At 34.5% G+C, this 23,476-nt stretch overlaps 2 protein-coding genes across 4 annotated transcripts in view; both read right to left on the reverse strand.

The window, feature by feature from the left end:
- LOC106667059 (multidrug resistance-associated protein 1-like) overlaps window positions 1–9,184 on the reverse strand; it is a 45,628-nt gene extending 36,444 nt beyond the window's left edge. Inside the window, exon 1 of one of the 2 annotated variants that reach the window (XM_014394711.2) lies at window positions 9,121–9,184. The gene's annotated coding sequence lies outside the window, so the exon portion shown is untranslated. Of the gene's footprint in view, window positions 1–1,153; window positions 1,415–9,120 lie in introns of those variants that run through there. The other variant, XM_014394706.2, reaches the window with a different exon arrangement.
- A 409-nt stretch (window positions 9,185–9,593) lies between these two features.
- On the reverse strand, window positions 9,594–16,756 carry LOC106667127 (mitotic checkpoint serine/threonine-protein kinase BUB1 beta-like). 2 transcript variants are annotated; one of them, XM_014394847.2, is made up of 9 exons: window positions 16,654–16,756; window positions 16,435–16,585; window positions 12,343–12,547; window positions 12,088–12,284; window positions 11,812–12,031; window positions 11,415–11,595; window positions 11,187–11,356; window positions 10,039–10,111; window positions 9,594–9,969 (listed from the first exon to the last, which is right to left on the reverse strand). In XM_014394847.2, exons 2-9 carry the CDS (start codon window positions 16,569–16,571, stop codon window positions 9,755–9,757), a joined length of 1,398 nt encoding a protein of 465 aa, XP_014250333.1. In that variant the 5' UTR covers window positions 16,572–16,585; window positions 16,654–16,756; the 3' UTR covers window positions 9,594–9,754. The 2 variants fall into 2 exon arrangements, with proteins under 2 accessions (XP_014250333.1, XP_024085966.1); XM_024230198.1 differs by having other exon boundaries at window positions 16,435–16,749.
- Window positions 16,757–23,476: the final 6,720 nt, after the last annotated feature.

Genomic DNA, 23,476 nt, shown 5'->3' on the forward strand with positions numbered 1-23,476 from the left:
GGTGGATGGGGGTTGGGAGTGGGGCCATCACCCCTCCCAGAAAAAGAACAAACGTTACGGAACCAATTAACAGCCAGAAATCACATGTGGCTGAAATAAAGCCGCCTCAGGTCGATTGGTCACTTGGAAAGGATACCAGAGGACAGGAATGTAAAGAAAGTTTGCTCGAGTAAGCCAGGTTGTACACGGCTGCGAGGATTGAGTAGAAAGAATAGTTGGACTACGTCGAGAACTACCTCAGAAAGATGAAGATTGGAGGTGACGCGCGGAGGGCAGAAGAGGCTGGGCCAGCATTGTTGCCGAGGTGAAGGAGTAGTAGTAGCAGTTTTAAAATGACGAATGAGCTGCTTTGCCTAAATTGGATGATGATTTCTGCCCTGTACTCTCTATGTAAAGTTCAGAGAGAACGGTCCATTTCTTAGACGAATGAACACAATTTTAAAAGAAATTCGTATGCTCTACCTATGCCGCAGTCCCCTGTCTAGATACTGGGCTAAACTTTGAACTTACTCTACTGGTAAAATATTGCAGCATGACAATGCAAGTACATTTATGTTAAAAAACTAAATATATACTTAATGTTTGTACAATTTTCTAATTTATTTTTGGATTTACTTTGATGTTCTTTAACTTTTTCTCCTTCTTTTTAATTTTTTTCTATTGTTCTGTTCTTTTGTTGCTTTATGTTTTCATTCACCTCCGGCAGATGGAATTTTCCGTGCCGTTCAGTGCTGTTATTAGCAGAATTGATCGGATAATCACTGAAACGCTATTCAATTCGATTTTAAAGACAAATTTGATAATTAAAAAAAAAATTCTAACTTGATAAAAACCGAAGACGTAGATAGCGACGCTAAACGTTTTTCCGGGAGCTTTTGATCATGACGCAAAGCCCTTGTGTTTTCAACCAAAAACCGATTTTCAACATGTTGGAAAACATTCTTATTAAAAATATTATCACATATTGAAAAGCACGGGACTTAAGTATAATGAAGTAAAGAAAAAATTGATCAATAATTTCCAGTAAATTTGCCCATTTATTACGTACTGAACGCATTTCAATATTTGAATGCCTAAAACAACTTCATCTACACATTAAAATAAATAAACCAAACCAAGCCAAAAATATTTTAAATAAAAAAAGAAAATTTACCTGTCTTAAAATTTATGTACCAAAATATTTTCCATCAGTTGCCAATTTCATTGTAAGCGTCCTACACACCTTATCGTACTGAGCACGTTGTTATCGTTTTTACTTAAATATTGATTTTAATCTTCTTTTATATTGATACACACAGGCGTAATAATGTGAATCGGAACTGTCAGATAAAGAACTAATCGTCAAGTTTACACCTATCAATAACCATTGAAAATAACACGTTAAAAACGAGAGACGTTTTTGCCAGTCATCGTTGCCTGCAGGGCTTATAATTGCTGATAATTTTTCATAAGAGAATCTCAGCGCCTAAACACCTAAACCTAAAGGACAGAAAACTTTTTTTAGCCTAATCTTGTAAAATAATCGGCTATCTTTGTTGGATTTTATAATTCATGTTTTGCTAAAATTATTATTGTTTTCTATTTACATTATATATATGTAATTGACATGAGTTTGCACCAACTCCCTGAGCACAGTTTTTGACTGTCTTGTGTGCTCTTGTTCGAGACAAACCACGAGCTGGAGCGTCTTGACCAGATGGTTGTTTGGGCACTCTGACACAGGTCTGAAGGGTAATGGAAAGGCTTAACCACTGGCCCTCTGATGCTCAAAATGCAATAACAACATGGCTAAAAGAAAGTGACATAAACATTGGGCTGGATTGGCAGAGAAGCTTTCATGTATTAAGAGCACTGTGATAGGTAAACCTCAGAGGACCTGACTTATGGTCATCCTCCACTCGATTAAGAATAGGCCATGTGACAATTTACTTTTAGACCATGTGATATATCAAGTACTCCACTACCTTGAGTGAACTGGTTTGTAAATAAGTAAGAATGCATTTAAGAAAGAATGAGAGAGTAATTTATTGAGGAACTGATTGCGTTCTGAGTTGAAATGACCAAGCCTCAGGAGCCCAACTTCGGCGACTGGTCAGACAAAACAGGTCTGACATCCTCAAGCCTGTTTTTCATATATGTTCAACATGCAGAAAAAGGTTGCTGGATTTGTCCCACCTAATTGAAGAGCAATTCCTTGTCTTTATATAGAAAGTGGTAGGAATGCAACCCAATATTAGAATTGTTCTTGAGAATGGCAGCACGAATCTGGGTCATCTGTTCCAATTCTTGGAGGAAACAGGGTTGTTTTAGTGTATATATTGTTGTCTAACAGTGTGATGAGAGTGAATGTATTTATTAGTGTGAATGTGTAGTGTGAGAAGGCCAGTAATGTTACATGATTTCGACCCTCAATTATAATTAGTTATATAAAAAAAGGATGATAAAGGAATATCAAATAATACACTACCTCAAATGGTAAGTAAATAAGAAAGAATGAATTTCAGAGTGAGTAAGAGTGTAAATGGTTTTACAAAATGATTTCATTGTGTGCTGAAATGACCTACCCATTGATGGCCCTTGGAGAGGATGGAAAAGATCGAGGTCTGACTGGACTACGAACACCCAGGTTGGATGATTCTCAAGGCCTGCTGGTAATTTATTGTAAATTACAAAAGCTGAAATTGCCGGTGGACTGCAAGAAATGATAGGCTCAATTCTGTATATACATGCAGGTACATGCGTATGTAGATTTGAGCTTATATAAATCAGTAACCAACACATGATATACAATAAACACGTTAACATTGGTCTTAACATGTGATCTTACATTTGTAGTTATATGTTAAATACATGCAACTGCAATAATGTGAGATTTCTCCATGCGGTCTGTGGTCTTTATCGATTATTTTGTTCTGCCTTTCCTCGCTGATTCACATATGGTTCAAAAATTGCCTTGACCACAATTTGACCCCAACATATGTACAACTTAACTCATATACAAACAGACAAACTAAATAAGACCTACTTGAGTCACACTTAGAAATAACCAATATGAGAGAAAATATGGTGAGAAAAAAATTAGTGATAGATCTTTTTCCTACAAAACCAGTGTGAATTGACAGACCAAAATGATCGATAACAATCATAATACAATATTGCTTATGCAGAAAACCCTTTTCTTTCAATGCATCACAACATTGCTGATCGATGATCACCAAGAATAAGCAGAGTTGCTTAACCATTTTGGCAAACCGAAGATGGCTCATATTGTTTATAATCGATCTGGTGCTTTTTAATCATAATATCCAATTTGATCTCAACCATTCATTTCGAAATTACGAATGAATAATCATATTATTTGTTAACCTATTAAATTATTAATTTCATTTTCAAAGCCCTGATGAAGAGGATAATTATATTCTTTGAAAGCTTGACAAAGGAACTCAGTGTTTTCTTTCTAACCCCTGATCATTTTTCTAACATATATTTATAATTGAATGACAGTTACGCATTCACTGTTTCTTTAGTAATTACGATAGATTATTGTAAATTAAAGCTTAATGGTTTCTTTTATAGAGAAGAGTAGTCTTATGTAAACTTGCCTGCCACAATTGCCTAGATGCTAGGCCCTAGCATATTCACTGTATACCACATTTTTACATAGGCATGGGGACGCCTACAGTCAAATATTGCTGCAAAATTTTTTAAACAAAATTGAAAATAATTTATGCAATGATAAACTAGTAGAAACTAACAATGATTATTTGTCATTTCTGATAAAATTTCTCAGCACTATTGTTATATTGTGAAATGTTCTGAGATATGCAAAGTCATCAACCCACAATTTGGTTATCTATAATCCTGGTCCTGTACTAGATGTTTTTGTCTGTACAAAAAGTTCAAGCTAATCTATCAATATGATTAAAATTGTTGTTGAATAGAGTAAACATATAAACATTAAGCAATAATAGAGGCTCTCTGAGAACGAGCGACAATCAATTTTTATAAAGTACTCTCAAGCAGAAGGATTTGTATTAGATTATAGGATATTAGATTATACTACATCAGATGTTCTGTTTTATATATAGCTAGAACCCCTCATCAGAATTTAGGTCTTACTTTTGCACAGACCCTATGAAGTGATCAGTGGCGATCAGATTATACACACATCAATTGTTATAAAACTAATACGAAAAAAATTGTCAATTTAAAATCACAAAATTAAATTCTTTTCTTTAAATTATTGACAATATAAAGTTGCATTAAACAGTAAAATAAAATTGTCTATGAATTATTTTCAGTTACATATCATCTGCCTCTGCTCTCTATGGAAAAATTTCACTGAATAATTACTCAACTCTATAACTTGGTCTTAAAATAAAACATTACAAATCAAAAATAGACTGTTTTCTTATTTGGCTTGTTTTCTTGTACAAGATAATTGGAAAAAATTCAAAAACAAACTGTTAAAAACATGTTTTAACTGCATTAAATTCCTTCTGGGGGTGAATTAAAACTAATAATATAATAGATAATTAAAATAAGTAAATAAAATCAGCCTACCAATCAACCCATGAAATCAATAGGTCCGTTAATTTTTTTATATTTCATTATATGTTTTTAAAAAATGATTAGTTTCATTTATTTTGTACATATAATTTTAATAATTATTTTTAATTGAATTAAATTGTTATCAGAGCATGGACATCAAGTAAGCATGGCATGTCAAAGGAAACCTCTGAAAGCCAATTCCTACTGGTATACTGACAACTCAAAAACATGTAAAGACACAGCTAAGTCCTTGAGATGAATCTGAAGACTGAAAATTTGACAACTAATTAATTTTGGCAATCCATGTTGGCAACGGGCTTGTAATTGGAAAAAATCATAAAATCATAATGAATTTTCTTTTAAAACTCAGAAATTAATTCGATATAACATTTGAAAAAGAGCCCAAAGCTTATATTGGAATGGAGTTGAAAAATGAGCCAGAAAATCTGTTTCTCAATCAGCAACAAAATTACATAGACAAAATTCTCACTGAATTTAATATGAACTTGTCAAAAAAGTAAGAACCCCATCTACTCCTGGCTGCGAACATGAGAACCTGACAGAGATTACCCATATCGTGAAGCTGTAGGAAGACTTCTCTACCTTTCAAATCCTACCAGACCAGACATAACTTTCACTGTAAATACTGCCTCTAGGAGAGTAGAAAATCCAAATGAAGGAGATGTTTTGAAGGTAAAAAGAATTTTCAGATACCTTCAAGGCACCAAAGACGTCAAAATAAAATATTCAACTGGACAAGATTATCTACAACTGGATGCTTATTGTGATTCAGACTATGCAAATGATTCAGAATCTTGTCGAAGCACTAGTGGGTTCATCATGCTCTACTGTGGTGGAGCTGTCTCATGGTCAACTAGACGCCAACCAGTTGTTTCAACCAGCACTGCAGAAGCTGAATTTATTAGTGCCAGTGTATGTGTTAAAGAAGTGCTTTTTCTTAAATCTCTGTTCAAAGAGCTCACTAATCAAAATTTAATTGTAAATTTATACATAGATAATTTAAGTATGATCAATATGATCAAAAATTGTTGCGATGATGGAAACATCCAAACATATTGATGTTAGATTTAAGTTTATTCTTTAGAAAGTCAATGAGAATAAGTTTGCTTTAAAGCATTGTCCAACTGAAGTACAATTAGCAGATGCTTTTAAAAAATCATTGACTCCTGCTAACTTTGAAAAATTGAGAATCAAATTTTTTTTTTTTAAATGTTTTTGTTTAATATGTTCAAACACTCTACTAGAAATATTTAATTATTTGTAGATTCAAATTTAAGGGAGAATGTTGGAATGTAAATTTGAATTGTTATGAAAAAAGCGGAACATGCGCACTAACACTTGTTCTCGTACAATGTTATATAATTGTAAGACCTGTAGTCAAGGTAGATATTTCAGAATTCAGACTGTAAAAATAATATCTAATATAAAACACCTTTTCTTTTATTTCTTTATAGTACAATACATTCATGTACAGAGTCCAGCCCACCGGCAATTCCAGCTTTTGTGCAATGTACAATAAATTGCCGGCAGGCCTCAGGTGCCAATCTGCCAATTGCCAAGCCCACCCCTAGTGTTAACAATCTGGGATCAGACCATGGGTCTTGTCCGTCTAGCTGAAAAGGTTAGGCTTCCAGTAATTATCAACAGCTATGTCATTTCAGTTCTTATACACATTACACTCTCATTCTTTCTTAAATACATTCTTACTTACTTACAAATATTATATAATTAACCTAATTGGGGGTCGAAACTCAATATTATGCTATCGGCTTTGTCATACTTCACATTCATGCTAATTCGACACATACTGTTATACAAGAATACATAAGTTAAATTAAAACAACCCTGTTTCGTACTTGAATTGGAACAGAACACCCACATATGGTGGGTGGCACGGACCCATGTTGCCGTGCTTAAGAACAATTCACATGTTCAGTTGCATTCCTATGTGCTCTCTATATGAAGCCAAGGAATTAGGTGGGATAAATCAATCAACTTCTTATGCATTTTGCACATATATGCCTTTAGCCCAAGAGTTAAGGGTCCATGTGTCAACCTCAGGGGGGGTCAGAACTATGTCTTGTCCGTCCAGCTGCTGAGGTTGGGCTCCAGAAACTAATCAACAGCTAGATCATTTCAACTCAGAACGCAATCAATTCCTCAATTTCTTATATGCATCTTTCTTATTTAGAAACCATTCACTCAAGGTAGTGGAGTACTTGATATTCATCTATCACTATTTTCTATGACTAACCTAATTGAAGGTTGGTGGGGTACTCAATATTCCATCATTGGCCCTCTCTCACCACATTCATTCTAATAAATACATTCATTCCCAAAACACACTAGAGGACATAAAAATATCAGTAATATATACAATAATACAACCCTGTTTTCTCCAAAATTGAAACAGTGAACCCAAATACTTGCTACTGTGCTCAAAAACAATTTTCATATTGGGTGGTATTCCTACGCATTCTCTATACGGAACCTAGGAGTTGCTCCCTTCAATTAGACGGGGGAAAACAAACAACCTTTCTCTACATGTACAAAAGTAAGTTCTCACATGGCCTATTCTTAATTGAGTGAGGATGATCATTGTTCTACAAGTCAGGTCCTCAGAGGATCACTTATTGACAGTGCTCTTGAAACGTGAGATCTTATCTGCCGATTGGCAATCTGATAGTATCACATTCTATTATTAATGTTTTTTATTGTGTTGTTAGGGTCAGGGGGATGGACAACGTGGTGAATTTCGGAGATTGGAATGTCCTCCAAACCTATGAGTCTGAGTATCCAGCCAACAACCACAGTTTGTCGAGACACTTCAGCTCGTCATAATTTAATTTTTTATACAACAGTATAACACAGTATTGTTCACAGAAATGTCTATAAATACATAGATGCCTGTTCGTGAAAAAAAATTATTATCATAAATATAATAACTTCATTTTTATTATAGGTTTCATTTCAATAAAAATTATTTTCAACTATAATCAGGATTTCTACTGCTCAATACAGTGGCTTATTAAAAAATAATAATTTTTTTTTAAGTTCCTTTCTGTTTAGAGAACCTTCAACCTAGAGTGTTAAGAGATTACAAAATCAATAAGATTGATATATTTCTGATGATGTCATGTATGAATGATAGACACTTGCAATGCAGTTGTGAATTTACAATTATTTTTTCTAACTTTATTCAATTCTTTAAAATTATTGTGTATTATATGTTGTGTGTATGTACTTTAAATCAAGAGAAAATAAGTTAAATAGATAATTCTTTATTAAAAAAATCCAAATAAAATAAATAAAAAAAATTTAATACCTAATCTTGTATTTCCTAATTCACAAATTTATATTCTATTTTTTTCTTTTTTAAATTATCCCTACTTTATTTTCACCCTCTTCCTACCTATTAGTTTGTTACCCGTTCCTTTTAAATTGTACAAAAAAATAATTTAAAGTAGGGTTTAAAGTATTATCTCAACATTTTACCAGACTGTCAATTTGGCTTTTGAGCTCATCATCCCACTGCTAATCAACTCCACAGAGTTACAGGTTACATTACTTCATGTCTTGAGCAGAAACTGTACACGACTGGAGTGTTTTTAGATGTTTCTCAGACTTTTGTCAAAGTAGCAAGTAATATCCAAGCTAACTGGCATAGTAATACACAATTGTAAATATTAAGCAGAGCTGTGTTTACATAATGATAATGATACATACATAAAATGGATATGAAAATAGTGCATAAACTGATCTGACCATTTATATCTTCAGTGCAGGAATTGATTAAAAAATTTTGTTTAAAGGGTATTTCAACTACGAGGCTATTTGAACCATCGGGGTTCCAGTGTTTTTGAAATTGCTATGGTCCTGGCAAGGTTGTGGCTGAATCGGTCTTCAAGGAAATTTGAGATCTGTAAAAAGTTAAATATGTCAATCTATAGACATATTTAAGGTTGTTCTGCCCTGATGATGATCTTAAAATAAGGCGAAAGCTTGGCAGTAGCAACTAAATTTGCTTTCTTATTCAAGACCATACCTTGATCCAGGGAGTTTGTTTTGAAGAAATATCAAAATCTTCTAATTTAAACCTAATCTGCTGGTTGTATATAATAATATAAACAGTTGTAGGTGAAAATAAATGAAGTAAAAAATATATGAATATATCCCCCTCCTTGCAGGGAATTTCAATTGTTAGAAATTTGATGCCAAATAATGAAAATTATATCAAATGCATGTATATGTAAACACAAAAATGGTGTATTTAATTGTCTCATCACCATTGATTGGAATCAGTTCGACCAAATCAATAGTTTTAAAAGAAAAATTTTCTTTATCTAATTTTTCTTTTCACAAAAATTACAATATGGAAAAGGAAAATTCTCGTTCTACCACAATTCTGAAATAAGTTAATCTACAAGAGTTTAGCCCTTGGAGATTGTAAGCTCAATTAAAGTTTTTTGGATGTAAAACTGCCAACTGGCAGAAACTTGAGAACAGTTTATACCGGGAAATGTACTTAACTCAATCCATTCTACTTACCCTGAGGACTTTGTACATTTCAGGCTTCATGCAGTTGTAGATGAATTTTATCATGCCAACTCTTGTTTTACTTCCTTGTTTATTGTTCAAAGTTCATCAGCAGGTTTTGTCTATTTACGATATACATAAACTTTCACAACATTCAATTAACCACATTGTAAAATTCATTGGTTTTTTAAACAAAGAACAATTAATCTATACTTAATAGAGAATATTTATGTTGTTTAACTTTTATTTATAAATACCTTTTATTGAACAGCTGTTTGTACACCAAGAGGTACCCATGACTGTATATCCTTGTATTAATTTCTTTTGTCCTGCAGTCACATTAATTAATATTGATTAGCATTGAATTAACATTATACAATAAGAAAAAAAGTGCAATACTATCCTTAAGCCATGTGGTCTTTGGAGTTGATCTCTGACTCCATCTCGAACTCTTCCACAGGAGGAAAAAAAGAAAAAAATGACCATAATGGTTTATCATATATTTACATATTATTACATTAAATTGTATATTTAACATGGGAAAAACAATAACTTATTCACACACAAGCAATATATGAAATATACATGCCGAAAGTAATTTTTAAAAATGATACAATTATATAAAACTAGTACAAATGTTAAAAAATTATTTTGTGAGATTTTCTTCTTCGCCATTCTCCTCTTCTGGCAACGGCATGAAGAGCGGCTTAACTAATGGCTTCAGCACTCGTCCTTTTCGTATCGGCATATCGTTTCCAGTCCATGGGCTGTCCTGAGGTGTGTACAATTGTGGTGTCATCGCTGATCTGCATGGTGTGACTGCAGTCATTTTCTTTAATGGTGTCTCTTTATTATCAAGCTCTAAATAGAGGACAGTAGAGGAATAATAAAAAAGGAAAAAGTAAGATATTAAAAAAAAAAAGAAATTACTTATTTCAATTTGTTTTTTGTAATAAGCCCAACGAAGTTCTTCAAAACAGAATTCCCTTCCTCCTGTAAATACCTGCAAAAAGAAAGTCAAAAAATGAACTAGCTAGCTAATAATTTTGCTGGATTTGGCTCTTATATTTTATTGTATGTCATTTGGTCTGCTTATCCTTACTGGTTTGGTGTTAGCAAGATGATTAGAAATGACCAAATTATTTCTCACATCGCCTATAAGAAATGTCACAATTTGTAATTGGTTATTTTCGAATATTTTTGTCTGCTTATCCTTGCCATCATTATTGCTGGGTCTGTGCAGCAATAGTCAAAAATAGTCAAAACCATTTTATAAGTGACGTATATTAAAGTAATTCCTGCCATACAGAATTTGTTAGTTTGTCCAAATAGTCATGAAAACAAGTGACCGATCCAGACAAATATCGATAAGCCAACCCTCATGAACAGTGAACAATTTTTTAAGTTCAAGAGACAGAATGTTTTTTTTTCCTGCATGTTTGACAGATTAAGTAAGATTTTATTCTGTTTGTCGGTGTTTCTGATTATTCTATTCTTTTCATTTTTAAATTTTAGGCTTAAATAGTGTAAATGATGTGTGTTATTTATGTGTAGTTATGAGTTTGTTGTTGGTAAATGAAAAGTGCTTTTTTTGTACAGTTTTAAAATTTATTTATTTTTAAATTTGGATACCAGGAACTGGTGGAGTTCCCATGAGCACTGTAGCTTTACAGCTTATTTTATTCTTTCCTGGTTTCATTTTGACAGCTTGCAACAAAACGAGTGTAAATTGAGTCCTTGATGTGTTGCTGTTCTTCCATAAAAAAACTCATTTTTGAACATGGACAGGATTGAATTAAGGTTCTCTGAGACCCGATCCAATGACGAGTGCCACCTCAGGGTGGTTTTTTAAATTTTATCTTGACAAATAACTAATTTTTAATACATTGGGTTCAAATTCAGGGCTTGTGTATTTCAAACTGAGAGTATTTGGAAATATCAATCGGAATCCCTGGGGTTAGATCGGCCTTGAATTCAGGACCACTGAGATTTGAACCAAAGGCTCGTACAATAATGAAAACGCTGTGCCAAAGCTTTTACACGTTCAATTTGGGAGCTGTTTCGTGTGACGTGTTTACCTCAAATTTTGGTAGATTTCCCTTCGCCCCAGGGTATGGTGATTTGAACAGCATCATTGGGTTTGGCTGTATTTCTGCTTTGCGCAACTTAAGCACTTTTGAAGAAGCTGGTGTCGGGTTGCTGCTAGGAGGTTTTGGAGGAGTCAAGTCTTCATCTGAGTCCACACAAACTGTAGAAATAAAAAATAATAATTAAAATGTATTAGACACCACATTGATGTCAAGTACCCTCAAAAGTAGGTGTAGACGGCACAGGAACTGGGGTGGATAATACGGGAGCTTTCTTTTTCAACCCTTGGTTCCACGGACCGGGTTTCAACGTATTTTCCTTGTGAGTCAATTCACTGTTTACAATATTTAACTTTTGCTTGGAGTTGGATCCAAATAAAGTTTCTCCAATTTCGTCTTCCTTTCAAAAAGTAATTAATTTTGAAAAAATGACTAAAAACACATTAGCATATTTAAAATGAAGTTACAACACAAGCAATGTACTATTTACAACAAAAATCAATTCAATTCAAGAATAAAAAAATAAATCAAAAGGTTTGTTCTGTTAATTTTTCTGATTATTTTTACACTCATTACAAATTCATAAAAATATATGTATTAAAATAAAAAATAATACCTTATAAACAGAAAATGTAGCATTATCTTTTTTAATTTTGTTTGAAGAAGACAAAACTGAAAATTTCCCAGGGGCTGTAGAGGAGGTTCGCATTGAGGTCACCTTTTTAAGCTTCCCCAATACTTGCCTTTGCCTCTCTGAAGTTTCGGCTGAAACTTGTTTTTCTGGGCAAGGCAGTTCACCACCCATCATCCGTCGTCCAACGCTCATCTGAAACTGGCTGAAATATAACACTGATCAGACTGATGTTTTGACATCACAACCGAAGAACCTTACACATGAGCGTTCTGCAGAATATCGTACGGCTCGGCATGGGTCGAAAGGCCTAATTGGTAGATTTGATCGGCCCTTTTTACATCCATATTCCTGTCAAGTGCATCGGCCCAGGCTTTGTAAAACATGGAACACATGGTGCCTAAGCCCTGGCCGTAAACCATTTGAAACAGTTCGATGTCGTTTTCTTGAGATTCGATCTGTTAAAAAGAAAACTCAGGATAAGAATGGAAATATCGATTAAATCCAAGGACTTACGTATTTTATAATTAACCCTATGAATCTAGGATCTTGTTTGTAACGATCATCATCCTTAAATAGCATAATTGTATCTTCGAGAATCGGCACGAGGTTGCTCTCTTTTCCATGTTTCGGATAAGTTTGTTCCAGCCAATGGACATAATTATATCTCGGCTCTAAGGGGTCATCTCCATCATATGTAATTATTTCCAATTCATGCTGACTAAAACAATAAATGAAAAGAACAAAAAATAAAACAAAATGTTTACATTTCAAATTAAAATGTTTACACTTTTTTCTGCTCCCTTGGGGCACCTCTCTGTCTATGGCCTTTACCCAACATATCATATTTAAAAGAAAATTGTTTTTGTATAAGGAGGAGAATGCTGCTGTTTTTGGAAAAAGCCCATTTGAAAGGATGTTGGGTTCGAATCTCAGTAGTCCAGAATTGACTTTTACAGAGATGGTTGCCCTGTGAATATCCTAATATTGAGGCCAACAATGCCCAAGTTTCTGGGTTAGAATCCTGGCACTGCCCTTGTAGTGCTATACACTATTTATGGGCTGACAAACATTTAGTCGCCATCACCTCTAAGCATAAAACATGCATAAATTTCTCTAGGCTCCGCACCATCAATTTTCAAAGCTTAAAACTGCACAAAAATATTTTAAAAAATTATTAAAAGGTATAGGAAGCCAAGCAACACTGCGGGCTCTTATAGACTCTGCCACTTTCAATTCAAAGCTAAGATGCCTAATATATTTTCATCCCCTGAGAAAACGAAATCAAGTAACTCTAAGTATAGGACTACAGCACTATGTCTTATTAGGATACTAGGGAATTGAAGGGAATAAACAGGTTAACAAATGAGAAAAAAACAGCAGCAGCCCTTACACCCTTTGGACCAGAACTGCAAATTAGCAAACCACCAAATCATGCTAAAGGCAGAACTGAACAAATGGATGAAGAAAGAAATGACCACTGGATGATTTACTAGGTGAAAAACAATCAAAGAAGTCCATCAAGATCTTAATAAGGAAACAAAAGCTACCTCACTCTAAGTAAACAGCAACTAAAGAAAATAATAGGCATTGCCCATTTAATTAAAACCTAAAAACATCGGGAGAACTGAGACTGAAACCTGCCGATTCTGCCATGAAAAAGAATAAACATCAGAGAGTACTCCATCTACCAAACAGTATGAGTGGGAACTATTAAAAGTAAGCTAACAGGAACCCTGGAAAGCGTTCAATGCAGTTTTTGGTTTGAATCCTGTCACTGTCTTTGCAATATTATATATTATTTATTGGGCCGACAAACATTGAGTGGTCGTAAACAGCCTGCCTTTCTACACATAAAACACAAATATCTCTTTTTTCCTCACTCATCTTTCTCTCCTGTTTTTTTAACTTTATGTGGTTGACAAATTACTAACAAAAGGACAAGAACAAACATACAAAGTAATGGTTTTTAAGCTCTAGCCTACCACCGATAGGAACCATGCCCCAGCAGACAATGCAGCCGAATGATGATGCAGCTCTTCAGTGGGACCTCATTGCTTTTGTAATCTTATATAAAATATTATTGGGGAAAAATAAGCAAATTTGAAAGTAAACTATAACATGGTCAGTTCATAACTCTCTAAACAGAAATATGATTTTTCAAACATGCTATTATATATTTGACCTTATTTTACCCGAAGGTTCATATAACCTCGTAGTACCATTGTATACCACATGGAAAACCATTGTAAAAAAATCCAACAGAATGCATTTAATCAACAGACACAAGTTTTATTGTTTTTACTGTTCATCAGCTTGTTGATATTTTTAATATTAAACTCATGATCTTCAGATGAGGTTTTCTGGAGGTGGTGACAGAACATTTCTCCACCATGCTAAAATTCTATCTAATGTCATTAGTGTCACCAATTTTCAACCTATTTCCAGTCTTACATAATGGCTAGGAGTATTTAATTGTAAATTAAATATATATTTCTTATATGCAAACTTGATTTTGGCAATTTCTTTAAGATGTGCAATGGTCCAGATATCTTGAAGCATATATAATTAGTAAATCTTTTTTGCATACATTCAGTATTAATGTTAAAAAATGGGGTAAAAAAACAAATGGAAAAATTACATTTCAAAATAAAAGTTAAAAGTAACAAAAATCTGCATATGTAGAAATAATTGATAACAAAAATTACTTTATTAATAAAACAAATCTAACGATATGTAGGACCTTTATTTTTTATTTCCTCTTTAAATGAGGTTTTTTTTTTTGGGGGGGGGGGGTTAAAGCTAAGATCTGTTTTTCACCACTATTAAACACATAGGAGGAGGCAACATAGTTTGATGTTCTATGGGTAACTGGAGCCGGCAGCAGACAACTTAAAAGATAATTGAAGGAATAATGGAACAATACATGTACATTGACACTATAAAAGAAAATTTGCAACCCAGTGCTATCAAGTGAGGTTTAGGATTGAATTCTATTTTTCAAGGAGATAATGATCTGGAAAATCATGCCACAAGTGTCGAGGAATGGTTGCTGTAAAACACGCCTGATATTTACTCCCAATAGAGCACCTCAGACAGGAGGTTAAAAGAGGCTAAAACAGCATGAAGTAAACAATAAACACCAACTTTCTGAGATTAAAAAAAAAAAAGTTTGCATCATGGACAAATATTTATAAAGCTGGGTTTCCATTGTGCGAAAATCATCCGTGCAATTATTTCACAAAATTTCTCTGCATTGTAGATACCTAGCCAGGACTCTGAAACTTTTGGCTGGAGGATGACGGGCTGACAGTTTTTAGTGTGCATCAAAGTGCTTTCTTGTTGTATGTCTTGAAATTCCGAAAGAACCAGAAGGACTGAATTCCAATTATCCAACTTATAGCTGTGATCAGAGCTATCAATATTTGTGGGATGGTAAAGATATGTCATTATAACAAGAACAAGATAGAGGATGGATGAAAGAAAATATTTTTTTTTTCTTTTTAATCTTAACTTAAAATATCGCCATGACAGCAAACTCTGATGCTGCAGTAGGTGTAGAGAAATGGAAACGCAGCTTAAGAGGTGAATAAACAGCAAAGGAGGTCTTATAGATTGTTAATTTTTTTTTGCGAACTACATGTACGATAAAGGGTGAAACTTATTCAAGGCTAACTTCAGGAGGGATTCAAATGGCCACAAACAAAAAGGAGTTTACTGTCTGCCCACTTAAAATTTTATAAATTAATATTAAAAAAAAATCCAAATCATCCATAAATTACTTTATGTTGATAAAACATTTAACTATGTATTAATTAATTTTTATTTTGTAAAATACATGTAATCCTAAAAGGGTATGTGTAAAAAATATACTCCCCCTACAAGAGTACTGTAGTGGAAAAAACAGGATAAGGAAAAATGTACTGGACAGCTCACTATAAATTATACACAAAAATGATTCGAAAAGTTTAAAAATGTACTCCACCAAAACAAAGCATCCTTTTGTTGGTGAATATTCGGTTTTTAGGATATGGTCATTTAGTGACACCCAATGTTGCGACCTTCTACAAAATACATCCATGTGACAATCCAGTCAAAAAATGTTTCTTATTTGTGCTGTAAAAACAATGAATGGCAAGTCTTTAGACGCTGAAGTTTGAAACCGTCGGTCAATTGTGAAGAACCCATTTGCTCAGCTTCTACATTTTCCCAGTCTATGTGAGCTAGAGGTTTCATCGCTTACATTGAACACCTGACATGTTTAACATGAATCAGGTTCGACTACTTCCTTCAATTCGTCACTGTTCAAGACAGAAGATCTTCAATCACCTCATCGAGAAGCAACCTTTTTGTACCACTTTTGGGCAGTGCACTCACTTATTGTTTCATCACTAAATGCTGTGCAAATTTTAAAGGCCTTAGTATCTAAATTGATGCAATAAGTACACATGAATGGTGAATTTTAAGTTCACCTGAGTTATGTAACATAAAATAGAATATGAAAAACTGTATAAACATGAACTCAAGTTCAATCATGTTACATTGAGAAAAAACCCGACACATTTGAATTCCGAGGTTGTTTAACATTTTTTAAATAAAAAAACTCACTCTCTTTCCCTGTCTAGTCTTTCTTTGAGTTCTGAATCGTTCTGTGCTTGGAGGGCGAGACCTAAATGATTCGCCTTTCTCCCCTGCTTCAAAGGCTGGATGTTCTCCTTGCACAAATCTAAAATATCTGCGTCCATTTCGTAAAACGCAACTGAAAATAAGGTTTAAGACGGAGTAGTAAATTTGTGAAAATAATCTGAAAAACAGTGATGCACTAACTCGATGAAAAAAGGGTTAAAAAAAAGTCGAGCCTGGATTTTTATGAAAAGAGGATTAGTCGAACTTAAAGCAGGGAACGGTATAACAGCAATATAAACAGCAAAAGCCCGCCTTAACAGTCGGAACAGGTTGCTGCTAAAGAGCCGGCAATGCGCTGCATTCTGGCGAGCAAGAGCCGAAGCTTCATATACGGGATGTACTTCCCACATTTTTTAAATTAAAAGTATAAAAAATTAAAAATTTATATTATTAAAAAATGTAAATGTACTTAAAAACACAAAAGTGGCCACCCTCCATTTTATTAAAAAGTAAATATTTGCAATCGTTACAACTTTTATTTGTTTTGTTTACCAGACATTAAAAAAAAAATTTAAAAAAAAAGTTAAAGGGTAAAAAAATTTTACCAAAAGATGGGGAGTTGGTGTACGAGTGGAATGAAGTCACGATAGCTTAAGTGGTTAGAGCAGCGGCGTATTGAACCGAAGGTCGTGGGTTCGGATCCCGCTCGTAACACTAATTTTTTCATCTCAACCAACACCTTACATAAAAAGAATAATTAATTGAAATAATTAATTTGGCGATTTAGATCATTAAACATAAATGGATTGACCAAAAATGTTGCTGTGGAACAATGAGGAAATTATTAAGTTCAATACAGAGTATTTCCTCCTCTTCGGTCCGCAAGAGGAGGAAAAACTCCGTACGGGATTTTACATTTTCTTCATTGTTTTCGTAGCAACATTTTCATTTTTAAAATATGACATAGCTAAAGAAAGATTAAATAAAAAATAAAAATGAGTAAGAAAATTTTATCAAAAACAATGAAGAAAATATACAATTGAAGGTAGTGCTGTAGAATATTTCTATACTCCTCCAACTGCGCCATTCTTACTTCCTGCAAATTCTGTATCATCACAGCGCGAAATTTACCCTCTCTGTCAACTCGACCCAAAGGTGTTGGAAAGGGTTTAAGTCGGGACTACATGCTGGCCACTCCAAACATTGAATCGAAGCCCGTTCTGAGTAGTCACCAACAATCGTAGCTGTGTTATGTATAAAAATAAAACCGTCGCCAATTAGTGAAATATAAGGAACAACTTCTTCTCATAACACATCTTCAGTGAACGTGCAGTTATGGAACCCTAGATGAAGATAAAGTTGGTGCCTTCCTAGAAATGCTTGCCCAAACCATAACACCATCACTATCAATGTTTGGGGGGGGGGATATATCGCTCTCGTGTTCTTTTCCAAACCCTCTCTCGGCCGTCAGAAGACATGAAACAAAACCTTGACTTATCCGAAAACAGTATTTTAGCCCATCTTGCTCAGACCGATTTACGTGATTTCTTTTGAAACTTAGCTGAGCTATTCATATTTTTATTTAGGTTTTGGTATTTAGCTATGGTAACTTCAATCCACTCGGACACCAACTTCCCATCTCAACCCCACCTATTTGAATTTTCCCTCCTCAAAAAGGTGGGGTTGAGATGGGAATTTGGTGTCCGAGTGAATCGAGGTCACGATAGCTCAAGTGGTAGAGCAGCGGCGTATTTAGCCGAAGGTCGTGGGTTCGAATCCCGCTTGTGACATTGACTTTTTTATCTCAACCAAAACCTTAATTAATTGAAAATAATTTATTTGACCAAGCGGACCACGAAACCTAATAAATGTAACAACTCCCAATTTCATGCCAAGCTTTCGTTTATTGTATAAATCTCTTCAGGGACTGATACGAATAAACATAAAAATTGGAGTGTGAAAATCTTAATATGAATACTATTTATTTACTGAAAAAAAAATCTATCAATACATCTATTGATGTATTGATCATCATACATGATCAATACATTGTAGTATTTTTGTGCGCTGGGACTACGGCGATCACTTTGTAGTACTTGTAGGTGGAATCTTGGTCAATCCAGTATTCTGACTCGACCGCACTTCATTTCAACACAATCCTCAGTCAAGGCTTGGAAATTTCATGTAGGCTTGAGCGACTTTTTAACTTACCGTACGTACTGGCCTCTTCCTGCCTCCTCTACGGATCTCGATTCGGAAGATAGCATAGCCTTGCTTATTCCTATGTTCCATTCGTCTCGCTTTGTTCCGGTCTGGATGACCTTTGGGACCCTGTGCATTTTAGCCATACGCGAATTCGCAAAAGGTATCTCAAAGCATCGGATTGCTTCTTCAGAACAATTCCTGGATGTACTTGTAACTCCTACTGTTGGATGAGGACTTTAAACACGCCATAATAAAAATTTCACTTTCTCCTCTCTCGATTTACCTGGTAAGAAGCTATATGGAGTTTCTGCTATAATGAAGAAATGAAATAGATACAAATTTTTAATATGATAATTGACCAACTCAATAAACCTCTTAAAGTTCATATTTTAGAAGTTGAAAAAAGTGTCTGTAACTTCAAAAATGTGGAGAAATTTTAAAGTTCAAAAAAGTAGTAAAGTTTCTGAAGTTTAATGTATCTAAGTAATTAAAGCATTTCTCCTTCATGCCGTATGTTTATGTACGACCTCGCACCCTAAGAGTACAACTTATTTCGCCTATTGTTCACATTTTGTTGGTTCAAATTAAAACTGAAAAATAAAACTAATTGTTCAACCCCATGAATATCTGACAGTCTTCCTTATAATTTCAAGTTGAAAAAGTCTGTATGGAGTTGTGAAGTTATTAATGATCAAGGTTGCTAAATAGACAGAAAAATAAAGAAAAACCAACAATATTTATAATTTACACGCATGTAATTAAATGGTATTTGAACTTCTCCCTCATTCTGTAAACTTTCCACGGACTTTGCTCCTTCAGAGTTCTAATTGTTCTCACTCTTGGCTGACGTTTTATTAGGTCAAATATCCAAACTAAAAAAGTAACACGATAAAGTTAAAAAATAATTAATAGATTTTGTAAATTTTCTCTCTCATGCATACGTTTTGTAGTGAAAACGATGCACACGTTGTAAAGTTTTTATACTTTTTTATAGAATAGTTTTACTCTGTAAAATACATTCTCCATATTATTCACAATTAAAAATTCATGGGCTATGTCGGGATTCGAACCTAGGTCAGCGAATGTGGAAAATACGAGTAGGAAGCCCTAGCCACTCGGCCACTGCTGTCCCCGTTTCTATATTTCTGTTATGCGAAATAAACTTAAAAAAATATCTAAAACGAACCAACACTCATACATATTGATAACTTATTCATTTTTAGGTCTAAGGACTAAATTGGAAAAGCTTGAAGCTTAAGTACTTAAAGAACTGCAAAAGATTACGTTCATTCAGATTACGTTTGTTGAATAAAAGGGTGGGTCTAAGACTAATAGAAACTAAATCCAGAAAAGAAGAATAGTTCTTAGTTTAAAAATGCATAGGTAAATTTGTTAAACATCAGATTAATTTTCATGAGAGCCAATTTCACTTTTGAAAACTTGTTGCGAGTTTATTCTTCGTCCTTTGTGTTTGCGAAGGGACTGTGGAGTTTATCATGCCGATTTCGTTCCCTCTCTGGAAAATATGGGATCGTGGGTACTGGATAACTTTTTTATTTGTGAGGACAGGTTGGTCTGGGAAAAAATACAATACTGCCGTGGATCTTCAATCTTTGGTGCAACAATTATTCAACCCCGTTGCTCAAAAACTCCTTGCCGGTTGAACATTAACATAGATAAAATCAGCGAGTGGCTTCAAGAAAATTTATGAACACTATTTCGATAAACAAGTTTGGTGTTTGGTGAAAATAAATTTTACACACGCTATATATAAGGTGTCCCATTTTAGACGCAATTATCTCTTCACAGAGAAAACGATAAAAGTTTGAAGCAAAAGATTTTTCTTCTAAGTTCTAGTTTATAAATATGTTAACTGTGTCATGAAAATGTTAAAAATAATGTGCTTTTTTCATACAAAATACATAATTTTGACCATTACAATTTGGAATTCTGATGTAGTGTAAGATTGACAAACTGTAGTTGAATGGGGATGACATATGATCTAGGCGGGTTTGTTCAGAGAATGATTTCATACGCAGGATAAATGAGACAAGCAATGATTTTGAAGGGTTCATTTTGCTTGCCTGTCACGGATAATTGGCCTACTCTGTCTGAGATGTTTGAAGTATTTCCAGGGCTTTTTCATATGATATTGCTGATTTTAAATGTTTTGAGGATGAAAAAACCTTCCCGTCCCATCAGTTTGCGTTCCACTCATTTGACTTCACTGTGCGATGGGTGCACTGTTGGCTATCCTACACTATCTTCCGATCTTACCTCACAGACTGGTATTGCAGTGTCTGTCAGGGAACATCTCTTTCTTCTTGTATTCCAGTAAAATCTTGAGTCCCCAAGGAAGTATGTTTAGTCCGATACTTTTTACAATATACACTGCTGATATTCTTACTTCCAAAAACTAGGTCTAGATTTGAAATCTTTGAAGGAGAGGACATCACTAAATCACTCCCCGAGATTAAATGGTCCAAAATCTTGGCGTTTGTGAACAGGTCCAAGAGATTTATACAGGACACGTGAGCCTACCAAGTCCCGGACCTAGGGATGGGATACGAGTCTACCCAGGCATTGAACCCCTCGGGTCTTGGTCGCCCACCCTGCATAACATATACTTCCCAAAACAATCATCTGAAGGTTTGCGACGACTCGGCTAACCTCTCTCTCACTTTATCACATCCGTTGTAAGCTCTTGTCTTCAAAGTCACTTCACCTTATTTGGAAGAAACGGGTAACTCCCTACCCAGAGTTGATCACCTGTGCTCTAATTTTGGAGGAGCTACTTGCTTTTCGAAAATAGACCTAAGAAATGCCTATCAACAATTGGAATTAGATGAAGAATCAAAACAAATAACAACAATTAACACACATATGGGGTTGCTGAGATATAAAAGACTGTGCTTTGGGATTTCCATAGCTCCAGCAGTGTTTCAGAGAATCATGGATAAACTATTGACTGGAATCAAAGGCGTGAGCACCCTGCTTGATGATATTTGTGTGACTGGTAAGACAAGGCAGGAGCACAATAAGAAACTAAAATTGGTATTATCAATATTAGAAAAAGCGAATCTAAGAGCAAACCCCACAAAATGTGTTTTTGCCCAAACATCAATTACCTATTTGGGACACGTCATAGATAAAAATGGGTTACACACCACTGATTAGCATGTTGAAGCAGTCCGAAACAGTCCCCGACCAAAAGATGTAACAACATTGAAATCTTTTTTAGGAATGGTAACTTTTTATATCAAATTTATACCTAAAACAGCTGAAATATTACATCCTTTGTACAGCTTACTAAAACAAAATAACAGATGGATCTGGTCAGAGAAATGTGAACAAGCCTTTAAGAAGATAAAACAGGTTTTGACCTCTCGCCCAGTACTTACACATTTTGATCAAAAGCTTCCATTGAGATTAACAGTGGATGCTTCAGCAAAAAGCGGTGGGAGCTGTTTTGTCCCATGTATCGGGTTGTCCGGAAAATAATGCAGGATTTTAAGTTTTCATTACAAAAAAATCTATATAAAATATTCTGTTTACGTTTACAGGATTACTCATTTGTATGAATGTCAACACTTATTAATCCTCTTCCAAATGATATTGTTTGTTTACTNTTATTTTGATTAAAGAACATTGCTTTAAAGTAACTAGTTTCTTTTTTTTTGTTTAATACCAAAATCCTGCATTATTTTCCGGACAACCCAATACTACCTGAAGGGGAACGGCCAATCGCATATGCATCGCAAGTGCTGAATTCAGCCCAACAGAAGTATCCATCGATCGAACGAGAGGCTTATGCCATTATTTATGGATGCACAAAATTTAAGGATTATCTGTTCTGCAAAAAATTTGAGTTGGTGACAGATCACCGTCCACTGATGTACATTTTTGGAGCAAGAAAAAACTCCGTGTCTATGCGGCAAATCGACTTCAACGATGGGCATATCTCATTTCAAATTATAATTATAGTATAAAATGTGTTAAATCAAAAGACTGTGCGGACTACCTATCTCGTATAGACTGGGGTAAACAAACAGCGATAGATCCATTGGATGAAGTGAACTATTTTCATTTTGTGGCAGAAACAGTACCATTTAGATTAGATTGGAAGAAAATAAAACAACGTACAAGAAACGATCCAGAGTTATCAAGAGTGGTTGACAGTGTTGTTCAAGGCTATAGATTACCACGAGAAATAAGTTACGAACCATTCATACGTCGAGATAAAGAACTCACTGTGGAAAAAGGATGTCTGATGTGGAGTTACCGTGTGATCATCCCCCAGAAATTTCGAGAAACAGTGCTACGAGAGCTTCATGCAAATCATTTTGGATCAACAAAGATGAAGAATCTAGTCGCTCATATTTCTGGTGGCCTTCATTGGATAGCGACTTTGAAAATATATCAAAAGATTATGAAGTTTGCTGCAGATTTAGAGAAAACCTTCCAAAATCCATTCTTCAGCCATGGTCATGGCCATCAACAACCTGGACAAGACTTCATGTTGATTTTTTAGGACCGATCAACCGCAACCACTGTTGTCTAGTTATAATGGTTGCAACATCAAAATGGAGTGAGAATTTTTTCGTAGTGTCAATAGTTGCAGGAAAGGAAACAGTAATCCGACACTGCTGACACTATGTCTTCTGATAACTAATCTAAAACCCCTTCCCTTCCTATCCGATTAATATTGTAATCATTCTTGTAATAATCGTTCTCTGATGTAAGCCCCGTCTGAACAGTTGTAGCTCTAACAATAAAATTCTTTTTAAAAAGTAATTTTTATTCGGAGTTCATTTAATTA

Source organism: Cimex lectularius, unplaced genomic scaffold (genome assembly GCF_000648675.2).
Source record: "Cimex lectularius strain Harlan isolate CLEC.00 unplaced genomic scaffold, Clec_2.1 scaffold379, whole genome shotgun sequence".
NCBI lineage: Eukaryota > Metazoa > Arthropoda > Insecta > Hemiptera > Cimicidae > Cimex > Cimex lectularius.